This window comes from Chinchilla lanigera, unplaced genomic scaffold (genome assembly GCF_000276665.1).
Source record: "Chinchilla lanigera isolate Chin_1 unplaced genomic scaffold, ChiLan1.0 scaffold00085, whole genome shotgun sequence".
NCBI lineage: Eukaryota > Metazoa > Chordata > Mammalia > Rodentia > Chinchillidae > Chinchilla > Chinchilla lanigera.
The window spans coordinates 2,993,781-3,014,372 of NW_004955486.1; the positions used below are offsets into that span (position 1 = coordinate 2,993,781).

At 48.8% G+C, this 20,592-nt stretch overlaps 1 protein-coding gene across 1 annotated transcript in view; it reads right to left on the reverse strand.

Annotated features, from left to right (window-relative positions):
• The window catches only part of Pex14 (peroxisomal biogenesis factor 14), a 148,696-nt gene that overhangs the window by 12,755 nt on the left and 115,349 nt on the right, over nt 1-20,592 (reverse strand). The window contains exon 4 of the mRNA XM_005404016.2: nt 16,827-16,955. Within this exon, the coding sequence (XP_005404073.1) occupies nt 16,827-16,955 (129 nt within the window). The remainder of the gene's footprint in view (nt 1-16,826; nt 16,956-20,592) is intronic.

Sequence of the window (20,592 nt, forward strand, 5' to 3'; positions counted from 1 at the left end):
TCCAAAACAAATAAACAAACAAAAAACAGTACAAGCCAAGTGTGGTGGTGCACACCTGTAATCCCAGCACTTGGGAGGCTGAGGCAGGAGGACTGCCCCAAGTTCAAGGCCAGCTTGGGCTACATAATGAGACCCTGTCTTAAAACAAAAGGAAAAAAATCAATGGTACAATAAAGTCTTTTGAGAGCGAGACCATATTCACACAGCTTTACAGTGGTACACTCTCATGGTTTTGCTGTTCTATGATCGGTTATTGTTACTCTAACTGCACTTAACTCTCCACTAACCCTCACCACAGGTGCGCAGAACGGTACTTGGGGGTCAGCACAACGATCCGCACTTTCGGGCATGCCGGGGCTCCGGGCGCGCACACACCCTCTGCAGATGCAGATGCTGGCGTTCTGAGCACCACCACTCCCGAGCCAAAGGCCAGCTGCCAGGGGACGGAGGGGCCCTGCGCTTCCTGTGCGTGCTTCCCAGAGAGCCAAGTCTGGTCTGAGCTCACGGGGCACGCGCTCTCCTCCTCACGCCCCCCGCAGTGACACCCAGCGGCCCCTGCCTGCTCCCAAGGCATCACCATCGGGTGGCCAGGGCCAGGGCCACTGTGCTCAGCACCCTTGGCAGCCATGGAACCCAGCACAGTACTGGTGGGAAGCTGCGAGGGAGCAACAGCATCCTGATGCTCTCCGGGGGAGCACCACAGCCTGCGAGGTGCACAGACCTCTAAGTAGGCAGGGGGACTTCACCCCAGGAGGGTGAAGTCCTCAAAAAACTTCTAGTTCTCCAAAAACTAGAACTAGAAATTGCATTCAAACCAGCTAGTCCCCTTCTAAGAATCTTCCCAAAGAGTTAAAGATACCACTTTACAGTGATCCATGCACACCCATGTTTATAGCTGCATGACTCCTGATTAACAGTGGAGTACTACTCTGCCATAAAGAAGGACCAACCAAATCACTTGAAAGACAATGCGTGCACCTTGAGATTGTAATGTTAAGTGAAGTAAGTCAGACACACAAGCTTAAATATCTCAGGGTTTCTCCTATATGAGAAACCTAGAGCATGAACAAATTAAAGAGCAAAATAAAAGATAACAGGAAACAGTGAGATGGAACTTTTGCAAATGCAAAAGGGGCCAAGAAACGGCAACAGGGGGGAAGCGAAAGGAAAGAAGATATGTTAAGTGGGTGCACGGACTCCCTCGATGAATGCAACCACCGTGCACTGCAAACGTGCAAATTACTTTCAATAAATAAAGACCTCCTTAAAAAAAATAAAATAGGGGCTGGGGATTTAGCTCAGCAGCACAGCGCCTGCCTGGCAAGCGCGAGGTCATGAGTTCGGTTCCTGATACCGGAAAAAAATAAAATAAAATAAAACTCCTTCCTTGGCGAGCACCATGCCCCACACCCCACATCTGTGGATTCCACGCGGGCTCACGGGGTCCCCCACTTGGCTTGGCCCTGTCACAAACACACAGCCTCTCCCAGCCCTCAACTCCCAGTTAGTTTTACATATTGTGAACAGGCAGCACACACACAGATTTAAACACCTAAGAGCAGAAGTCAGTCCACTACAAAAGGTGTCTTCCACCGCCGCAGCAACGCTCACCGTTCATGTTTGCGTTCTGGAGAATTCTTACGCACACGTAAGGTAATGGAGATGTACCTCTTCTTCATTCTACCTCATCTCAGCCTGCTTTTTCCACAGCTGCATGCTGGTCCACGCAGCCTACACTACGGTGGCCACTAAGCTCAATCCCAGTCTTGCACAGTGACACGTGGCAGTTCCCACCAAGGACATCTGTACGCCTCAGTGCTCCTGGGTGAGGGTGAGCAGGTACGATGAGCATGTGCAACTGTGACGGAGCCTGCCAAACTGCCCCATGGGCATCCACCCACCCCACCAGCCGCACGCGGGGTGCCTGTTTCCGCTTAGCCCCGCCGGGACGGCGGTCACAGTGCAGACCTCCGCCACATGACACTGGGAAAAGGTGCCGTTCTCTGACTCTCATCTGCACTGATCTTATTTCAAGTGAGGACCGAGTGCCTTTTCCTCGGCATTTCCTTCTCGGTGTGCTTGATTTCTTTGCCTTGTCACTTTTGAGAGATTTTCTGTATAGCAGGGACATCAGCCCTTTGTGACACGAAGCTAAGTACCTCTGGTGCATTCTTCTTTAGGTTCTGCTTGTGGTCTTTTGCGGTGCGCACTTTTTGTGTTTACATTCACGTCTCTGTCTACTCCTGTGGGTTCTGGGTTTGTGCTGCGAGCAGCAAGGACACCCCAGTCCTTCCCAGACAGTGGCACATCCCCATCCAGAAAACCACCTGGGTAGGGCTAGTGTGTGTCACCTGCCGTGTTCAGCACGGCTCAGTAAACAGGAAGTGCTGAGGTCACCAAAGAAGGTGGCTCCTGCACCCCAGCCCAGGGCACGGGGCTCCTGAGTGCTGCTCGGGCCTCTTTCATCCTCTCTTTCTCTTCGTGCACATGCAGATCCAGCACCTAGCACAGGCTCATGAGGACGACAAAGGGAAGGTGTGTGACCTCCACTTTGAGGAAGCTTGTCCACGCACCAGTCCGTGCAGCCCCAGTCCTCCACGACCCTCCAGAGTGGACCTGCACTTAGCATGCCCCTCGCGCTGCTATTTTCCGATGCCCACTAACTCCCCTAAATCCCCCAGAGCCCCACAGTGGCTACACGCCATGCCTGCGCCTCCTGCAATGCGGCCAAGGCCGAGCTGAGCTGCCTCGCCTTCCCAGCTCCGCCCTCCCGGCCGGGCGAGGTGCTGGGAAACACCTGTGGTTCCCTTCACCCCTCACTGCCGCCGCGCTCTTGCCAGGCTCTCGCTAAGAACATTTTATTGCCCTCTGGTTTTCATTATTAATGAAAAGGGACCAGAATGATCTTTCCTAAAGTTCAGAGAGTCTATAAAGACAAGGAGCTGAAATGCCATTTTACTCGTTCTGGAGATGTGTGATACAATTCTGTCTTGTGGCAAAATTAAGAGGAAAACTCGGGTGGAAATGACTTCGCCATGTGGCTTCTGAGGGTAACGGCAGGGTTCCCACAAATCACCGCCCAGAGGCCCCACTGCCCGGGGCCACCCCTCCACCCGGCTTCTGCCCCTGCCCACTCCGGGGCTGGGTTCCTCGAGTCCAGCGCAGGGCTTCTGGGGCAGCAGGCTCCCGTCCCCGTGCCTCTGCAGCACCAAGGGCAGAACCCGGCTGGGAAGGAAGGAAGCAGGAAGGCCGAGCTGTTGAAAATCTGCCGGGGCTCCTGCTCGACGCCAGCCCGCGGGCGGACCAGGCACACGAGGAGTGAAGGCTGGGGTCAGGGGGCTCCCGGAGAGCACGGACCGCTGGCACAGAACCGGGAACGGCCCCGTTCCCCTCCCAGGGACTCAGACGTCCGCAGCACTCCCCCCACAGGCTCCGCAGCGGCTGGCTGAAGGGCACAGCTCTTCACCAACGTCACATCACGTCCCTGGTGTCTCATGAAGGACAAGGGACGGTCGACTGTGGCAGCGAGGACCGTGCTACACGACTGAGCATGTCTGGGATTGCTGGGCCACGGGCTGCACTGAGGTCGGAGGAGCGCTGCAGGGCGAGGCGGGGAGGGCGCTTCAGAATCCCCTGGCTCCTTGTCCTCCCGGGCAGCTCAGGCTAGGGAGGGGCTGCGTCCCCACAGCTCCTTAACTTACAGAAGCCTGCAGCGCTCAACTTTTTAAACTCTTTTCTGTAACAATTTCTTTCACTGTGAGCTCCATCGATCAAGACATTCTCCCCCAGCAGACGAGAACAGACACGGGCGGGGGAAGGCACGTGAGGGGCTGGGAACGTGCCGCCAGGGCAGCGGGGCGGTGAAGCACAAGTCGTCGTCTCTCTGGCAGCACCGCGTCCCACAGCCCAGCACTGGAAGCTGCCGTGGGATCACCCCGTGGAGACACCACACCCAGTACGTGCTAGCAATAGGAGTGGGGCAAAACGGCACGTCCCCAAAGGGGCTGGCAGCCCGAGCCCGGTCAGGGCAGTGGCACTGGCAACGCACTACGGTCCCCTCCTCAGTGCCCACAGTCCTCAAAGCAGCCACCTTTGTCAGACACCACCCTGAAGCTTAGATGGGAAGGCGGCCTCCCTCACAGCAGCTCCTGGACAGAAGCCAGTCCACAAATCAGCACCTGCTACAGTATGGAGATGCCAGGCCCGTGGAGGTGCCAGGCGAGTGGCAGTGTGGGGCACTCTGAGGCACATGGCTGGGGGTGGCCACAGGCCTCAGAAGGACGAAGCAAAGTACAGAGCGCAGAGACCAGTAATGGAACAAACAGCATGTGCCCACTAGGCATAAGCACTGGGCAGCCGGACAGCAAAGGTCAGTCACCCAGCGGCCATCCCACCTGAGACCAGGGTCTGGCTTCACACGGACACGCTGTAACAGACAGGCCTGTCCATCTCCTGCATGCTGCGATGCTAACAGCAGCATCTGCCTCAGGCAGGAAGGACACAGAGCAGCGTATCGCTACCTCTTCTCCACACATTAAAAAACACGAGCCCTTAACCAGGTGTGGTGGTGCATACTTATAATCCCAGCACTCAGGAGGCTGAGGCAGAAGGATCATAGTGAGTTCAAGGCCAGCCTGAACTATACAGTGCGACTCTGTCTGAAAAGAAGAGAGTGAAAAGAAAAAGAGCCCTGGGCCTGGGACGTAGCTCTGTGCACTTGCATAGCCTCAGATTTGATCTCCTGCCCTGAAAAAAATACAACACTCTGAAGCCACATGCAGTAGTGCACACCTGTCCTCCTGGCTACTCAGGAGGCTGAGGCAGGAGGATCAGTTGAGTCCAAGAATTGGACAGCAGCCTGGGCAACACAGAGACTCTGTCTCAAAAATCAAAAATGAGAGTGGAGGTATAGTTAAATGGCCAAGAGCTTGCCTACCATGCACAAGGACCTGGGTTCAATTCCCAGCAATACCCCCTACAAAAAAAAAGGAAAGAAAAGCTGTAATTAAGCTGCTAGGAATTAAGAGTCAACTGATTTTTAACAAAGACACCAACATAATTCTGTGGAGATAATCTCTGCAACAATGGTGCTGGAACAACTGGATATTCATACAAAAATATGAACTCTGACCTTCACCTCATGCTACTCACCAACAATAACTCAAATTGCATCACACAGCCCAACAGAAACCAAATACCTCAGCAAAGTGAGCTCCATTACTTACACTTAGAACCTGTCTACGCTCAGAAACCAAGAACACCAGATTCTGGCAAGAATATGGAGCAACCGGAATGCTCACACATTGCTGAGGAGAGTGCAAACTGGCACTTCCCCTTTGGAAGTGGTGTGAGTGTTTCTTACAGGGTTAAACACACCTCACACAGACCAGGCCAGTCTCTCCTAGGTATTTACCCACCAGCAGTGAAAGCAGCTGCATACACAAAAGCCTGCACACGAGTGTCTCCAGAATGTTTTCAATCACAGTCACCAACAGGAAGAACCCAAAGGGCTACCAGCTGGATGGGGGAAACAAACCCACCTGTCCCTGTGCAGAACAGGGGCCGGCAAATCGCCTGTAGGCCAGCTCCCATCTCCGCCTCCTCACAGGGCCCGAGCTTTGAGGGCTGTACCCAAGAGCTGGGGTGAGGAAATGGAAATGGGGAAAACAGGGAAGGAAAGGAGGAGAGAAGAGGAAAGGGCAGAGAAGAGTACAGGACAAAGATGGATGTGGCTCTCAACATCCACACTTACTTCCTATCTGTACATAAGCAGTATTTATTCCAAAATAAAATGTCTGCTGAGCACTGGATTGCAACTCAGCAATAAAAAGGAATGATTTCCATCTCTCCAACAGATCACACTCAAAAGCATTATGTTAAGGAACCAGAGAGCGCATGTGTGTGACTCCATCTATAAGAAATCTGTTAGAAGGCAGAGCTACGTACGTGACAAAGCCTGGGTTGGCAGTGAGCAGGAACCAGAGGCGGGGATGGCCTGAGCCAAAGGGCACAAAGAAACTTGTCAGGGTAACGGAAGTTTTCCGCACTGCGACTGGGGTAGTGTTGGTTATGTGAGTTAAATGAGTTATAACACATACTGGTAATTCCTATTGTATGTAAATTATATTTCAAAACTGCTAGAAGGATCCAGAAACAGAAAACTGCCATGTGCAGCAATTCCACTCCTAGACATTGCCCTAAGAGGAATGAAAACACATGCCCATCTAACACACTGCACACCAATGTTCTTAGCAGCAGGATTCATATCAGCCACAAGACATGGAGCTGATGGTGCAGCACCTGCCCGCATGCATAAGGCCCAGGGTTTAATCCTGAGCACCAAAATCAGAACAAAAATCATACCATCCAAATGGTGGACTGGTGGACAAAATGAGGGTTATCCACACAAAAGAGTACTACTCAGCAATGAAAAGGGGGTAAGGTGCTGATACATGCTATAACACGATGAACATCGAAATTACTATGTTAAGCAAAAGAAGCAGAGCTCGAAAGATTATGTATTTTAGATTTCACTTCCCTGAAATGTCCAGAAAAGGTAAATGCACAGTGGTAGAAAGTAGATTAGTGGTTAACTAGGGCTAGAGGTAGAAACAGAGATTAATAGTAAACTGACCCAAAGGATCTTGGGGGATAAGCAGTACGAAAATGCTCTAAAGCTGATTTATGGTACCATTTATGGTAAAGTTCCTAAAAATCACCAACTTGCACAGCTGAAATAAAAGTTTCATGGTATGTAATATATATCAGTAGTTTTGTTTCTTAAACATTTTTTAAAAATTATCTTAGGGGGCTGGGAATTTAGCTCAGTGGCAAAGCGCCAGCCCGGCAAGCGCAAGGTCGTGAGTTCGGTTCCCGGTACCGGAGAAAAACCAAAAAACAAAAACAAAAAAAAAAAAAAAAAAAAATTATCTTAGTTACTTTCCTTATTGCTGAAACAAAACACTTGACCCTCAAAGCTAAAGGAGGAAAGGTTTATTTAGTTCACTGTTTATAGAGGTTTCAGTCACAATCAGCTGGGTAGCCATCCATAAGAGGTAGGGTGGTACATGGCAGAAGGGTAACAATTCATGGTAGTGAAAGACAGCAAAAGCAACAATGAGAGAGAGAAAGAGAGACAGAGAGACAGAGACAGAGACAGAGGACAAGCCTCTTTTTGTCCCTTATGTTGTATGCAGGCTATCCACCCTAGGGTGGGTACAGGACTCACATCCTTAATCCCAGTATTGGACCATGAATTAATCACAAACTCTAGACTGAGCCACCTCTGTAAACCCCCTCCATGACCGCATGAGGCTCTGGGGGAACATGTAGACACAAACCGTAACATTCCACCCCTGGTCCCCCAAAGACCCGTGTACATCCTAAGAGTTTGTCCATCTCCAAGAGTTGCCCAAGTCCTAACAGTTTCAGCACTGCTGAAAAGTCCAAGCCCAAAGTCTCCTCTGAGATTTAAAGCAAACTCTTAGCTGTGAGCCCCTTTACAAATGAAAAGAAAGTCAAACACTTCCAACATTCAATGGTGTAAGACAGATATTTCCATTTCAAAAATTACAAACAGGGGGATACAAAGGAATGGGACCAAAAGCAAGTCCAAAATTACCAAGCATGGTAAACATTAAGTACTATAGTTCCATATGCAGCATCCAAGGCAATCTGTGGCAAGATGTGAACTCCAAAGGGCTTGGGTGGCTCTTCCCCAAGGGCCCTTCCAGGAGTTGTAGCTCCCATGGCTTCTCTCTTGGGCCGGCTCTGCTCCCTCCTTGCAGTTTTCCTCAGGCAACCCATGTTCCTGGCTTCTCCAAACTTCTGGGGTCTCCACTGCACCTTTGGCTTTACATTCACATCTTCAAACACTGTCTCTCTGGGGCATACTGTCCTCCTAGGCCTTCTTCTGAAATCTGGGTGGAAACCTTGCTGATCCCTCAACACTTGCATTCTGCATGCACTTAAAACCAGCAGCATGTGGATGATGCAAAGTCTGCTGCCAGCTGGAGCAGTAGCCAGGCTTCCCTCCCTCTTGGCTGTAGGGGTCAAGTGCTTAGATCACTGGGCACTCTGAATTCAATTCCAAGGAACAAATTCTCTAGGCCACCATTCTGGAACATGGTACTCTGGGGCTTTCTCAAAGCAGTCTTTTACTTTTGCAACTTTGAGGCTGCAAAGGGTGGAGTCCCACTGTCAGTCACACCCTCAGGCCATCTTTTCTATTCTCCTGTTCTTTCTCAGCAGTCAAAATCTCTTCTGCTCTGTCTCTGCAATCTACAGCTTTACTGGAGCTTCTTTTCTGGTCAAACTTACAGTATTTCAAATCATTCTGCTGGACTTTTTGCTCTTGATTTTCAACATAGATCTGGCTAAAGGCCCCCAGTGGTAGCCATGCTACCACTTCAACATTATACTGCTTTGAAATTACTTCTGCAAGATTAATTAGTCGGCTGCCCTTAATCTCAGGCTCAGGCAATGTCTCAGGACACAAGCAAAATGCCGACAACTTTCTGCCAAGCCATAATATACATCATCTGGAGTCAGCAGCCAATGAAGTCCTACCCAGCAGAAACCTCCTGAGCCTGGTCTTTACCAGTAGATTTCTACTAGCCTTCCGGCCTTCTGAGCTTTGACTAGTTTCCCATACAGAACAGCCGAAGGCATTCCAGCTCTACTTTTTCGGCTAGCATAACCAAACCTTGCCAAACTCTTCCTACAAGCCAGTCTCAAAGGCTTCTGAACCACAGGGTCAGGTATACAACAGTGACCCCACTTCTGGTACCAAATTCTGTCTTATTCTTCTTGTTGCTGAGATAAAATATCAGATACTCTATGTTAAAAGGAGGAAAAGTTTATTTGGCTCACAGTTTGTAGAGGTTTCAGTCCATAATCGGCTGGCTCCAAGACAGGGTGGCATGGCAGATGGCCATCACAGAGAATAGTTCATGGCAGCAGACTGTAGCAAAGCAACAAGGGAAAGAGAGAGGACAAGCCTCTTTTTGTCCCTTTTATTGTATGCAGACTACCTGCCCTAGGGCAGGTGCAGCACTCACACCCTTAATCCCAGTATTAGCCCATGAATCAATCACAAACTCTACATTTAGCCATCTCTGAAAAGCCCACCAACCACAACTGCATGAGCACTTAGGGGGACACCTAGACACAAACCATAACAAAAATGGAGAGTAGAAAGAAACTGTGCATAAAATGGTCAACTGATGTTTTATAAAGAGACAAGAAAACTCAATGGGGAAAGGATAAGTTTCTGAAAATAAGGTGCTAGCACAAGAGGATCTCCACATGGAGAAAAATTTAACTTGGCTGTCACTTTATACCACATGGAAAATTAACTGGGTCTGGATCATAGAGCAGTCTTCATAGAAGATAAAACCTGTGAAAAGTGTAGCTCAGTGTGAAGCACTCTCCTGACGTGCACCAGACCTTCAGTTCAATCTCCAGCCCTAGAAAACAGCAACAAAACTAACACCACAAAACTTCTCTCGATACCGGAGAAAAAACAAAAAAAAACAACAACAACAACAAAAAAAAACTTCTCTCGAGAAGAAAACACAGGACGAAGTCTTTCTTTCCAGTGCTGGAATAGACAGTCTTCTTAGATAGGACATAAAAACCATGAATTATAAAAGGAAAACAAAAGATAAATGTAGGCCATCAAAATCTTCTGCTTTCTTTTCAAAAGGCAATGTTAAAAAACAAAAGACCTTTTCTTCCCCCATGAAGGTGGCACCAAAAACAAAGAGGGAAGCTCCTGCAGGACCCAAAGCTGAGGCCAAAAACACAAGCAAGCCGGCCACAGACTGGGAGCAAATGCTCCTAGCATATCCATCTGCTGGGGACTCAAAACCAGAATGTATAAAGACCTCGTCAGGTAGAAAGAAACCAGAACTGGGCAAGTGACTAGAATAGCCATGCCACAGAGGAAAGTGTGCACACAAGCCATGAGCACATGGAGGCCCAGCCTAATTGGTCATCCCAGAACAGTGAGTCCAAGTCATAAGAGGGCCTCAGGACCCACACAGTAAAACTGCTACAGCGGGAAGCCCTGAGAATGGCAGCTGTTGGTGGGGAATCAGAGTAATGAGAACTCTAACTTCTGGTGGGAAGGTAAATGGGTCACTTTGGAAAACAGCAGCTTCTTACACACTTAAACATATACTTTACATATAAAACCCAGCAATTCTATGCCTAGCCATTCACCCAAGAGAAATAAAAGAATAGACAAAGAGCTGCACATGAGCTAGGTGTGGTGGCTTATGCCTATAATCCCAGAACTCTGGGAGGCTGAGGCAGGAAGATCCCAAATTTGAGTACTATCTGGGTAGTTTTTCAGCTTATGGAGAGTCTATCTCAGAAAATATTTTTTAAAAGGGCTGGGAATGTATATAGTTCAGTATGAAGGTCCTGGATTTAATCCCCAGTACCAAGAAAAAACACAAAACGGCTTATAGGCAAATGTTCACATGAGTTCTTTTCTTAATAGCTCAAAACTGGACGTAACAGAGTCCATCAGCTGGTACGTCGGTAAACAGTGGTACTACCACTCAGTAAATGCAAGAGGAAGGAAGCTCTGATATGCACAGCAACTTGGAAGAATCTCAACAACACTGCGTTGGCAAAAGAAGCCAGTCACAAAGGAGTACACACAATATGATCCCATTTCTACCGACCCTGGAAAGAGTGCTCTCATAGGTAATGAGAGGAGGCGGGGTCACGGATGCCTGTGGCCAACTGGAACTGAGGCACAGAGGAGCCTTCTGGGATGTTGGGAATGTGGAGCAGTGACGGTTCACGGCTACATGAGAGTACATACACGTCAAAACCCAAATGGTACCATAACAATGGGTGCATTTCATGTAATTTATGCCTCCATAAAGCTGCTCTAAAAAAAGAAAAAGCCTGTTTAGATTTTTAAAAAAAAATAATGGAGTTCATGGAAGTCAGTGGTGGATGAGACCAGTGCATGGGTACTCAGGTCTCCAAGCAGTTAGCAGCTGAGAGGGGGAGAAAAGTGAAGGTCTGAGTTCTAATGCCACTGCGCAAATGTACCCTGAAAGATCTGACTCATACTGAAGAGTGTAATATTTATATGCTATGGCAAAGAGTAATAAAATTAGCAATCCTAAACCCGCCTCATTTACCAGCTAAAACTTTGAGACCACCACTGTAGCTAGTCACGTAGTTTATGCCTAGATGTCCCCTCAAAGCCTTGTGTGATCTTCAGTAGAGCCGTTGAAAAGTAACTGGATTATGAGGACTTGCAGTTGACTTGCTGCTAGAAGGTGGGATTGGGTAGGAAGAGCGGGTCACTGGGGGCATGGCCTGGAGGGTTTATCCCCCTCCTGGCTCCTCCCTTGACTTGCTCTACTTCCTGTCCACCAAGCTGTGAGCAGCTTTCCTCCTCCCAGACCCTGGTACCATGCTGTTCTGCCCTGGAGCCAGCCAACTGTGAACCGAAGCCTCTACGAACGGTGAGCAAAAATAAACCTCTCCTCCTCTAAGTGGTGAGTTCATGTTTTCTGTCCTGGTGACAAGGAAAGTGACTAAGTGACTAATACAATCACCCTGAACTTAGCTGATCAGAGCTCAAACTTTCTATGGGCTACAGAAAGCTGAGAACCTGCTCCTCCAGATAAGGACTACACCGCTCAGCCCTCCCTGCAGACAGGTATGGCCATGTGACTATGGGGACAAAGGGGAAGTCACACGGGCAAGTTCCAGGATGTGACTTCACAAGGAAGCTTGCCCTCTCCTTTCTGCTCCTTCTCACTGGCAGGATGGCTGAGGAACAGCTGGAGGTAGAACAGGAAGGGCAGACCAAAAAGTGGGTGCCAGCCAGCTGCCAAGGATGCAGAGCACTGGGGAAGACTCTAGGGCAGTGCTGGCGAAGCTTCTAGAGCTCTCAGTGGTAACCAACAGCCGGCTGCGGCACGCCTGCCATGGGTTTGCCACCACTTCCCTAGGGCCTCCATGGAGGCTTGGATGCCTTACCTTTATGCAACAGAAAAATTCTTCCCTTTACTTAGGTCAAGATACTCACTGACCTTCAAAGCCAGCCTAAGTCCCACTTCCCCCAGAAGCCCTGCCTAAGGCTACCATTCTGGAACTTTGTTTTTCCTACTTTCTGTGTCGGAGTCCCTTCTCAACACCCCCACTGTACAAGGGAGTATGGCTTCTTCTACTCGGCCCTTCCCCAGGCAACAGGCTCCTCTCTCATTACACAGAGGCTCCTGGAGGCAAGGCTGGCCCCCTACTTCCTCCTCCAGAAGGGCTGAGGGCTGGATACACACACAGGAGGTCTCACGATGGGCTGCCAGGGCCGCTGGCCACGCCAGTGCTGTTACAGGACAGCCCTGCAGTTCTCAAGCACATTTCTACCACCATTTATCCACTCAAGCAGCATTTCTAGAACACCTGCTAAGTCAGAGCCTTAGGCCATTAAATGAAAAAAAACAAGCCTCAGAACTCCTAGTTAATGGGGAAGACACTGAAATAACATTGAAGTATAGTGTGGTGGGAGCCAGGGCTAAGAGACATGGGAAGATGCCGCGGGACAGTCCACAGCTGACCCCGACCTGGACAAACAGCATGGAGTGCCAGGCAAACAGGAGGAAGATAGCAGTGAGTCGGGCTGGTACACCCCACATATCTGCAATACATACAAGCAATTTCAGTACTGGTCTAACAAGAATATGGTTACATAGGTAACAGTTTCAAAAATAATCAGGTGCCAGGCTCCCAAGCCTGGGTATCCTTCATGAGGACACCTCATGAAGAAGCTGTGTCCCTCTGCTCTGGCGGCTCTGAACCGCACAGCACTCCGTCTGTGTGCGCTTGTCTGGAGGTCTGCTCTCCACAACTGCCGTCCCCAGGCTCTCCGGAGCGTCCCTGTTCCCTCTGTGTACCTCGGTCCCTAGTCGGCCTCACCAGTACCCCCAGGCTGGCTTCCCTGCCTTTTCCTGCTACACCGCAGCAACCAGAGAGTGCGGGGAGCTCCCTCCTCTCTCTCTGTCTCTCTCCTTCTCTCTCTCCCTGCCCATGACATGGGCAATTTTGTTCTTCCATGGACTCCCCCGCCCTTGCCATCTGGCACTTCCAGCACAAGCCCAAAAGCAACAGGGCCCCTCCAATCATGGACTGAAACCTCTAAATTGTGCGCCAAAAGAACCTTTTTCCCTTTATAAACTGATGTTCTCAACTATGAATCACAGTAATGAAAAGATGACGAACACACCTCGTTAATCGTCTCAGCCCAGGGGTCCGGCACAGTGCCTGGCATACAGTAGGCATTCAATAATAAGCGCTAGCTCTGTGAGCTAAGGTAATCGGGATAAGTATATGTTGCTAAACACGGCTGTGAAAGAAGCAAACTGAGAAAGAGCATGCTCAAGATTTTGAATGAGACATTTGCATCCCATTTCAGGAAGAGCAGATGAAACCCTGGGTCAGACTGTGGAGGGGTCTACATTGTCTATCAAGGATGGCAGCAGGGAGCTAGGCAAGCCTAAGGAAGAAATTGCGAGCCTACCAAATTCACTGTGGCCCTGCTTGTATCTCCAAGCTCCTTGCTGTTGTCTCTCTGGGGGCGAAGAAGAACCAGCTTGGCACAAATCCCTCAGGCCGGCATCTAGCAGGTCTCTGTGTCCAGCACTAGGCTGGGGCTACACACACACTAGGGACCACTTCCAGCCAAATCAAAAGGAGAAACAGAGAATGTCAAATCTCTCAAATCACAGCCTGACTTCTCCCGAATTTTATCAGACTCTCTGAAGCTCTGAGAGCGTCAGAGCGTCGGGTTGTTCTCATACCAGATGATACAATGCTTCCAGAGTGTCAACCTCCTGCCACTTTCACAAAGTCTCCCTGACTCCCTAGCCCACATTCATTTTTCTCTTTTCTATAATCCTGTGGAATTTCTTTTCTGTATAATTAATTTTGGCATTATATCACAATGTCTTATATTATTATCTTTTTCTTAAGAGTTTATCGTATCTTTCCCAGAGAGCTTGCAAGATTCTTAAAGATCACGTTTGAATCTCTCATATGACAGTGCTAAGCCTCTGTAGGGGCTCGATAAACACTGGGGAACTGAACCAGCACTGTTCTAACAGCTCTCCGTGTGTTCTCTGCTGACACGAACGTCTCCTACATAGCAAGGTCAACCACAGCCACCAAGAAGCACAAACATCAACAGAGGTCCCAGCAGCACATCTGCCACCACAGGGCCGGCAGTGGGTCTGGACCCCGAGATCTGCAAGGTCTCAGGAAACCACCCTCCCCGATGCGAGAGCACTTGGGCCTGGGCCCAGGGAATCCCATTTTCTAGGCTTGGCTCAGAGCTGGAATGTCTTTAAAAAGCCAAGAAATGGGAAGGAAGGGCTGCCGGGGACCTCGACGTAAAATGGGCAGGAACACACATGAACAGAGCCCATAAATCCCTCCTGGATGCAGACAATGCCGGGGAGATAAGCATGCAGATTACACACCTAGTTCAGAAACTCCCCTGAGTTTGCTTGTAATTAAGGGGGTTAGAAAGGTAAAAAAAATATATAAACCCAATTAATCATTTAAATATTTAAAGTCAGATTTTTTTCCTCACTCCAGGATTAGTATATTTCATAACGCCAGCCGCCGACAGCCCTGGTTTTTACTGGGGTTCATTTCAGAGCATGTTTAAACTAGTCAGATTGAGTGATGCTTCCAGCAACTAATCGCATGTCAAATAAAAGATATTTTATGTAATAAATTACCGCTACAAGTAATTCAAATGTCATTTATCAGTTTTATTATCAGTCAGGCAAAGTCTTGTTTCTCTATATTAATCAAAATCAAGCTTTTTTTTTTTTTTGAGCAGTTTTGACACCTCTTGGCAAAAGTACAGAAGTGAAGAGGCAGAGTCGCCCCCGAAGCTGAAAGGAGCAAAGTAACGGTGCTCAAAAAATGAAGCTCCGAGGTGACTGCAAACTTCAGGTATTTAAATGTGCCATTCCCAGTGTTTTTATGCGAATGTCAGGCAGAAGTCTGTCTCTATGAAGACGTATGTTATTTTTAGGGCTAGGAGACTCAGAAACCCTCCTACCTAAATACCTCCAGTGTAAGGCTTCTCCTCAGCGAGATCTGCACGGCCTGCACGGCCTACGCGACTAAACTTCCTGCTACTCACCCCATTCTTTTGCCACTTTCAGAAAGACTAATGACTTAACCCTTTGTGCCTTGGACAGCAGGCAAGTGCATGCCATTTTAGGCCAACTCTAACCAACTAGAACAATTTGTTCTGAGGAGGAAGTTTCCAAGTAGCCGAGAGACCTGTTTGGTATTAAACCATGGGAGGAAACAGCTGGAACAGAACAGATGTGCATCTTAGAAAATTCTGCACCCCAGCTGCCACTGCCTATCCTCAACAAATCCCATTAAACGGCTGGGCCTAGGGACACAACTCAGGAAAGAGGGTGGAGACAGTCTTGGTGTAAAAAGAAGCGCATAAAGTAGGTTTAGGGCCAAAGGCAAACACAATAGGCTGCAATACCGCTGACCAGAAAGGAGAAACAAGTCCCAGCAGTTAGTGAGTGGCTCAGGAGCCCAAACACAGGCCTGCTATAGGAGCTCTGATCCTGTGTCCAAAGAGGTCACAGCACCCTCGGGTTTCTCAGGCAAGGCACTGGGGAGTGAGACGCTCGGGCGCAGGTGCCCCGGTCTCACCCACTCAGCTCTATCTGGAAAGCAAAGGAAGGAGACATCTAAATATTTGTGACACACAAAGCAGACGCTAACCCAGCACTCAGCCCTGCAGTCCAGACTAGTTGGAGGAAAGGCCCTGTGGGCTGCGGTCCCAGGACTACCTGCCCAGCTGTGGCAGGGTCATGCGACAACCACCAGAAATGCAAGAAAGATGACTTCAGACCTTGTGCTCAGGGACCAAAATGAATGTCTCATTTTAAAATATGCCTTTCTAAACCTGGTATCTAACACTGTTTTATATCATTTTTTTAAAAAATAAAACTTCTAAGACAGACAATTAAAATGGAGACAATTACAGAAAAAGCATTTTGAAAGATAATAGAGCTAATGCTGAGTTACAATACAGCAACAAAATTGAGCTATTTTCCATAGCTCCGGAGTCAGTTTTAACTTTTGTTGACTTTTTGTAAGTGGCTTACAGGAGAGGTTCTGGCTGTATTTTAGAGGGATACATTTATTAGCACACTCATTATAACGGCAGTTTTTATTTAAAAAAACAACAAAAATCCCCTTAGATCATGATCTCATGTAACAATCAAAAGCCACATTCAAAAAGGTCGTTTATGTTCAACCTGAAGTTCTCTAACAGGCTGCCACCACATGAATATACCGGCACAGCCAGGTCGAGAGGGAGCAGAGGAAAGGCTGGCCCTGACCTCGGAATAGTAACTGTAAACACTAAAATTAAGAGATGAGCAGCTTCTCTGAGCGAAGGAGAATGAACCGAGGTATTAGACATTTGTTCTGCCATCGAGATACAGTCACAGGCAGAGCACTGGTGTAAGAAGATGGGAACAGACCGATCTTAGTTAGCTTCATCGTTTTTTGCACATAACCAAAATATTTGAAACAATACACTGCTTCATTTATTCAGGTCCTCTGACCTTGGTCCTACACTTAAAAGTTTGTGCAGAAGAAGCTTTGGGTAGGTCTTTAGGGAAAACCCAAGAGCTTTCTGCTCAAAATAGGAGAAACCCAGCTTTTCTCCTGGGTTGCTGGGTGTAGGAGACGCCCGAGTCTGAGTCCCAGCCCGTGCAGTGCGGGAGCTGGAGGGGGTGACTTACTGCATGGCTGCGAAATGAGGTGGGGAGGCTGCAGAGGAACCACCTGCGTGGCTGGGCCCAGGGGTGCAGGCTCGTCGGCAGCAGTGCCCGACTGCTGGAAAGCCAGGTCAATCTCTTCATCAGTCAGCCCTGGGGAGAAGAGCACAGAGTGGCAGGTGAGTACCTTTGGCTCATGGCCACGGCTGCAACAGAATCTGCTGTGAGAAAGGCCCACACGGCCCCAGAAGGCCTGGCATCCTAGGCAGCTGCCTTCCCGATTTGGGATTCTCCGGAACCTCTCTCGGTTGCAATTTAACCTTAAGCGACAGAATATTAGCCTCAACACGGCTTCCAAATGTGGCTCATTCAATTTCCTTAATTTATCCTTGAGTTTATTGCTGCTTTTGAAGTCGCTCTGTACTGCAATTCTCCATTCTTCCCCCGAAAACAGATACCATCAACTGCAAATGTGGCTCATTTTAATCTGTAATGGTGTTAAAAAAAAGAGGGGAAAAAACTAACAATAATGCATGAAAACAGACAGGGAAACAAAAAACTAATTATTGGGTGAGACGACTAATTAGTCTAGATCGTTTCAGAAGACGGGAATAATTTGCTTTATTTTATGACAAATGCAGAAATAAAAAGAAAAATCAGGACTGACTGTGATTAGTATGAATGGGATATAGAATGTAAAGAAGAAAATAAAACAAGAAAACAGATCAAAACAAGGCCAGGCCCAAACTTTCAGATGATTATTGCTCTAGCCTATCATAGGCTGCCTGGATCGCCTTTGGCTAGTTTCTCTTTTCCCTTTTTTTAATTTCTCCCAACACTTTAAGCCACACTGCACGTGGGACATCAGGAAATAGCAGGGTGCCATCTGCAGGGGCTGTGACATGCAGAGAGGATCTGCCATGGAGGAATGAAAGGCAACTGAGAAGCCATAAAGACGTCCCGTGAGGGCCCAGCTGGGATAGTTTCAAACTGACTGGGGACACTGGCTCTTGCACGGAGGATGAGGGCACCTGCCGACCCACAGGGCAGAACACAGTGCGGCGCCCAGGTATGGAAAGAACTTCCCCGAAGGGCCCACTAAGGAAGTGAGGTGCACACGAAAGTGCTCTACCATGGTGAGAGGGAAGAGCGGGCGGGAGGTCACTGCTAGTCTGCAGGAGACACGCGGGCCGGTCTACATTGTTCCAGGAATCCCAATTTCCAGTTGAGCCTCTACACAGAGCTTTTAAACTATAGCTGAGAGCTTTTCCACATCTGGTCGGCAGCTCTCCATTAGAGGCCCACAGCATGGTATACTTGCCCCTGGGGGTGGATGAAGTACGAGGCGGTTCTGAGGATCAGCATCTTCAAAGTGTGGTGCCTCGCACTCTGTGCCTAGGGGCTAATAGATGGTGCACATTAATGCTTCAGAGCGAGGCTCAGCCTGCACTGTACTGGTGTGAGCTGACTGCAGCCAGCCCTCAAAGTTTTCACGCTCTACCACAACTGGTCAAGGAAGTACCCAGCCTATTCCAAAGGCCCTGGGCCCTGCCTCTTTGCACTAAGCAGATGAGGTCTGTCCCCCTTTAAAACTGTAGCTCTCCCCGTTCCTCCCCTCTTCGCACACCTGTGGCGCTAGCCAGAGCAGGCAAGGACGTGCTACTGCAGCTCCGAGGTGCTACTGGGGCCCCGGACAGCACTTGCTCTCCTAGAGGAGATGAAAAAGCTCCAAAAGCATTCATGACTAGTGCTTACCAGCTTATAAATACAAAAACTAAAGTTGAGTAGACCAGGGCTGGACAGGGGACGCTCCTCCTCCCCACCTCCCCATCGTTTCCCCTCCCAGGCAGAGCAGGGACAGGACAGACACACACACCAGGCACAGATGGAGCCCCTCCCCAGAGCTTGTGGTGGGCGCTCTCATGTGTGGTGGCTGCAGATCGCTCTTCCTAAATAGGAAGGGGCACCCCCTCCGAGTGCACGGAGGGAAGACATTGTTTTAACCAATTCGTAAGCAGCTGCTAGAGAAGAAAGCAGCATCTGCGACGTCAGCACAGGCTGCTGGTCACTGGTACACCACGGAATTCTATAAACCTGGTGGTTCGTGTGCCTTGTCAGCCGCTGGCTGCAAATGAGGATAATTTTCCCAAAAGGAGCATTCAGTTGCATTCTCATTTTCCCTTTTGGCTCTTTCAAATATAAACAAGTACTATAATGTTTAACGCTGGGGAAATATACAGTAAGTTACAGGCTGTGCCGTGGCCCTGAGAGCTGGAGCTGGTTAAAGAAACAGAACTCCCTGCCTATTTTCCTGCCCTCTGGCCCTGCGCTTTTACATAGCCTATTTTCCTAATAAAACATGTTCCTTGCATTATCACAGCCGAGCCCACCAGTGAGGCATCAGTTTAAAGGGCATCAGCACTTCCTTCCAAGCTCTTGTTTTTCAGACCTTATCATTTGATGCTTTTAAATTTACACTGGCTGGAATTCTGATATCCTTACTTCTCTGGGAGTCAGGGTTTTGATTTAGTTACAATAAATGAGTCATTCTTTTTCTTCTTCTTCTTTTTTTTTTTTTAAAGCATTTTAGTGGGCCAGGGATACAGCTCAGTGGCACAAGCACCTGCTTGGCAAGCCCAAGGTTCTGAGTTCAATGCCCAGTACCAAAAAAATAAGCATTTTAACACTCTCACTGAATAATGTCATTTCAGAGCTGGAGCATTATCCCAGTCATTGCTCTCACTCAGCAGATAAAAAACCAAAGTCCAAGAAGGGCAGAACCTCTGCCCCAAACCACGCTCATTCTGGAGAACGTCACGCAGTGACCACCCCGGGCTCTCCATCCCCACTCTGGTGACTTGCTATCACACCACCAGGGGACAAATCCAGACCTTAATGTCTCTTTCTTATCCTGTACAGTGCTGGGAAGGGAACCCAGGGCCTCACCCATGCTCGGCAAACCCTCTATCCAGTGTTATCTCCAGCCCCTTCCTGTTTTAAAATTGTGAGACAAGATCTCAATCGCCCAGAGTGGCCTCTGCTCAGACTGGCCAATCTCTCTCTGAGTAGCTGGGATTATAGGTGTGTACCACCACACCCAGCCAGACCTATGTTTTCAATCTTAAGTTTTGTTAAAACGATTTAGAGAAGTACTACATTTTCTTCTCCCACTGCCCTTCCACAGACCCCAATCTATCAGCTGGAGCCAATAAATACTGTTTGGGGATGATACCGAAACAACACAGCAACCTAACCCCTGGGTTCTATCTGCAAAGGACACCTGGACAACTTTCTGAACAATACCAGTTTGACAAAGGTAGAGCGACCTTGTCCCCATCTTGTTGTAAGATCCTAACTCCAAATCAAGTCACTCACAGAAGGGTGCCTCTGACCCTGAGCACCCTCCTCCTCCAGGGCATCTCTGGTTTAGGAGGACTGGCCAGTGCCAGGACTCTGATAGGCCTCAGGTGAGTCACGGGAGACCTGGAGAAGGAGCAGAGTGCTCACCTCCCCCACAGCGCTTGGGCAGAGACGACCCCGCCTTTTGGAATGTGGCGCTGCCTTGGGACTCACACAAAAGACATCCAGGTGCCCTAGTCCCATCTTTGCCACCACCCCCACTGAGAAAAACAGCAGATCTTTGATTGAGACCTTGCAGAATCCAAAAGGTTAAAAGGAATAATAAAGGAAACTGCCAATTGTAAGTGAATTATATTTGGCTCTGAAAGCTGAGGCACAGGCTATATTATAAAAGGCATCTCTTTGCGTTGTTTACCATCACCCTGACTAA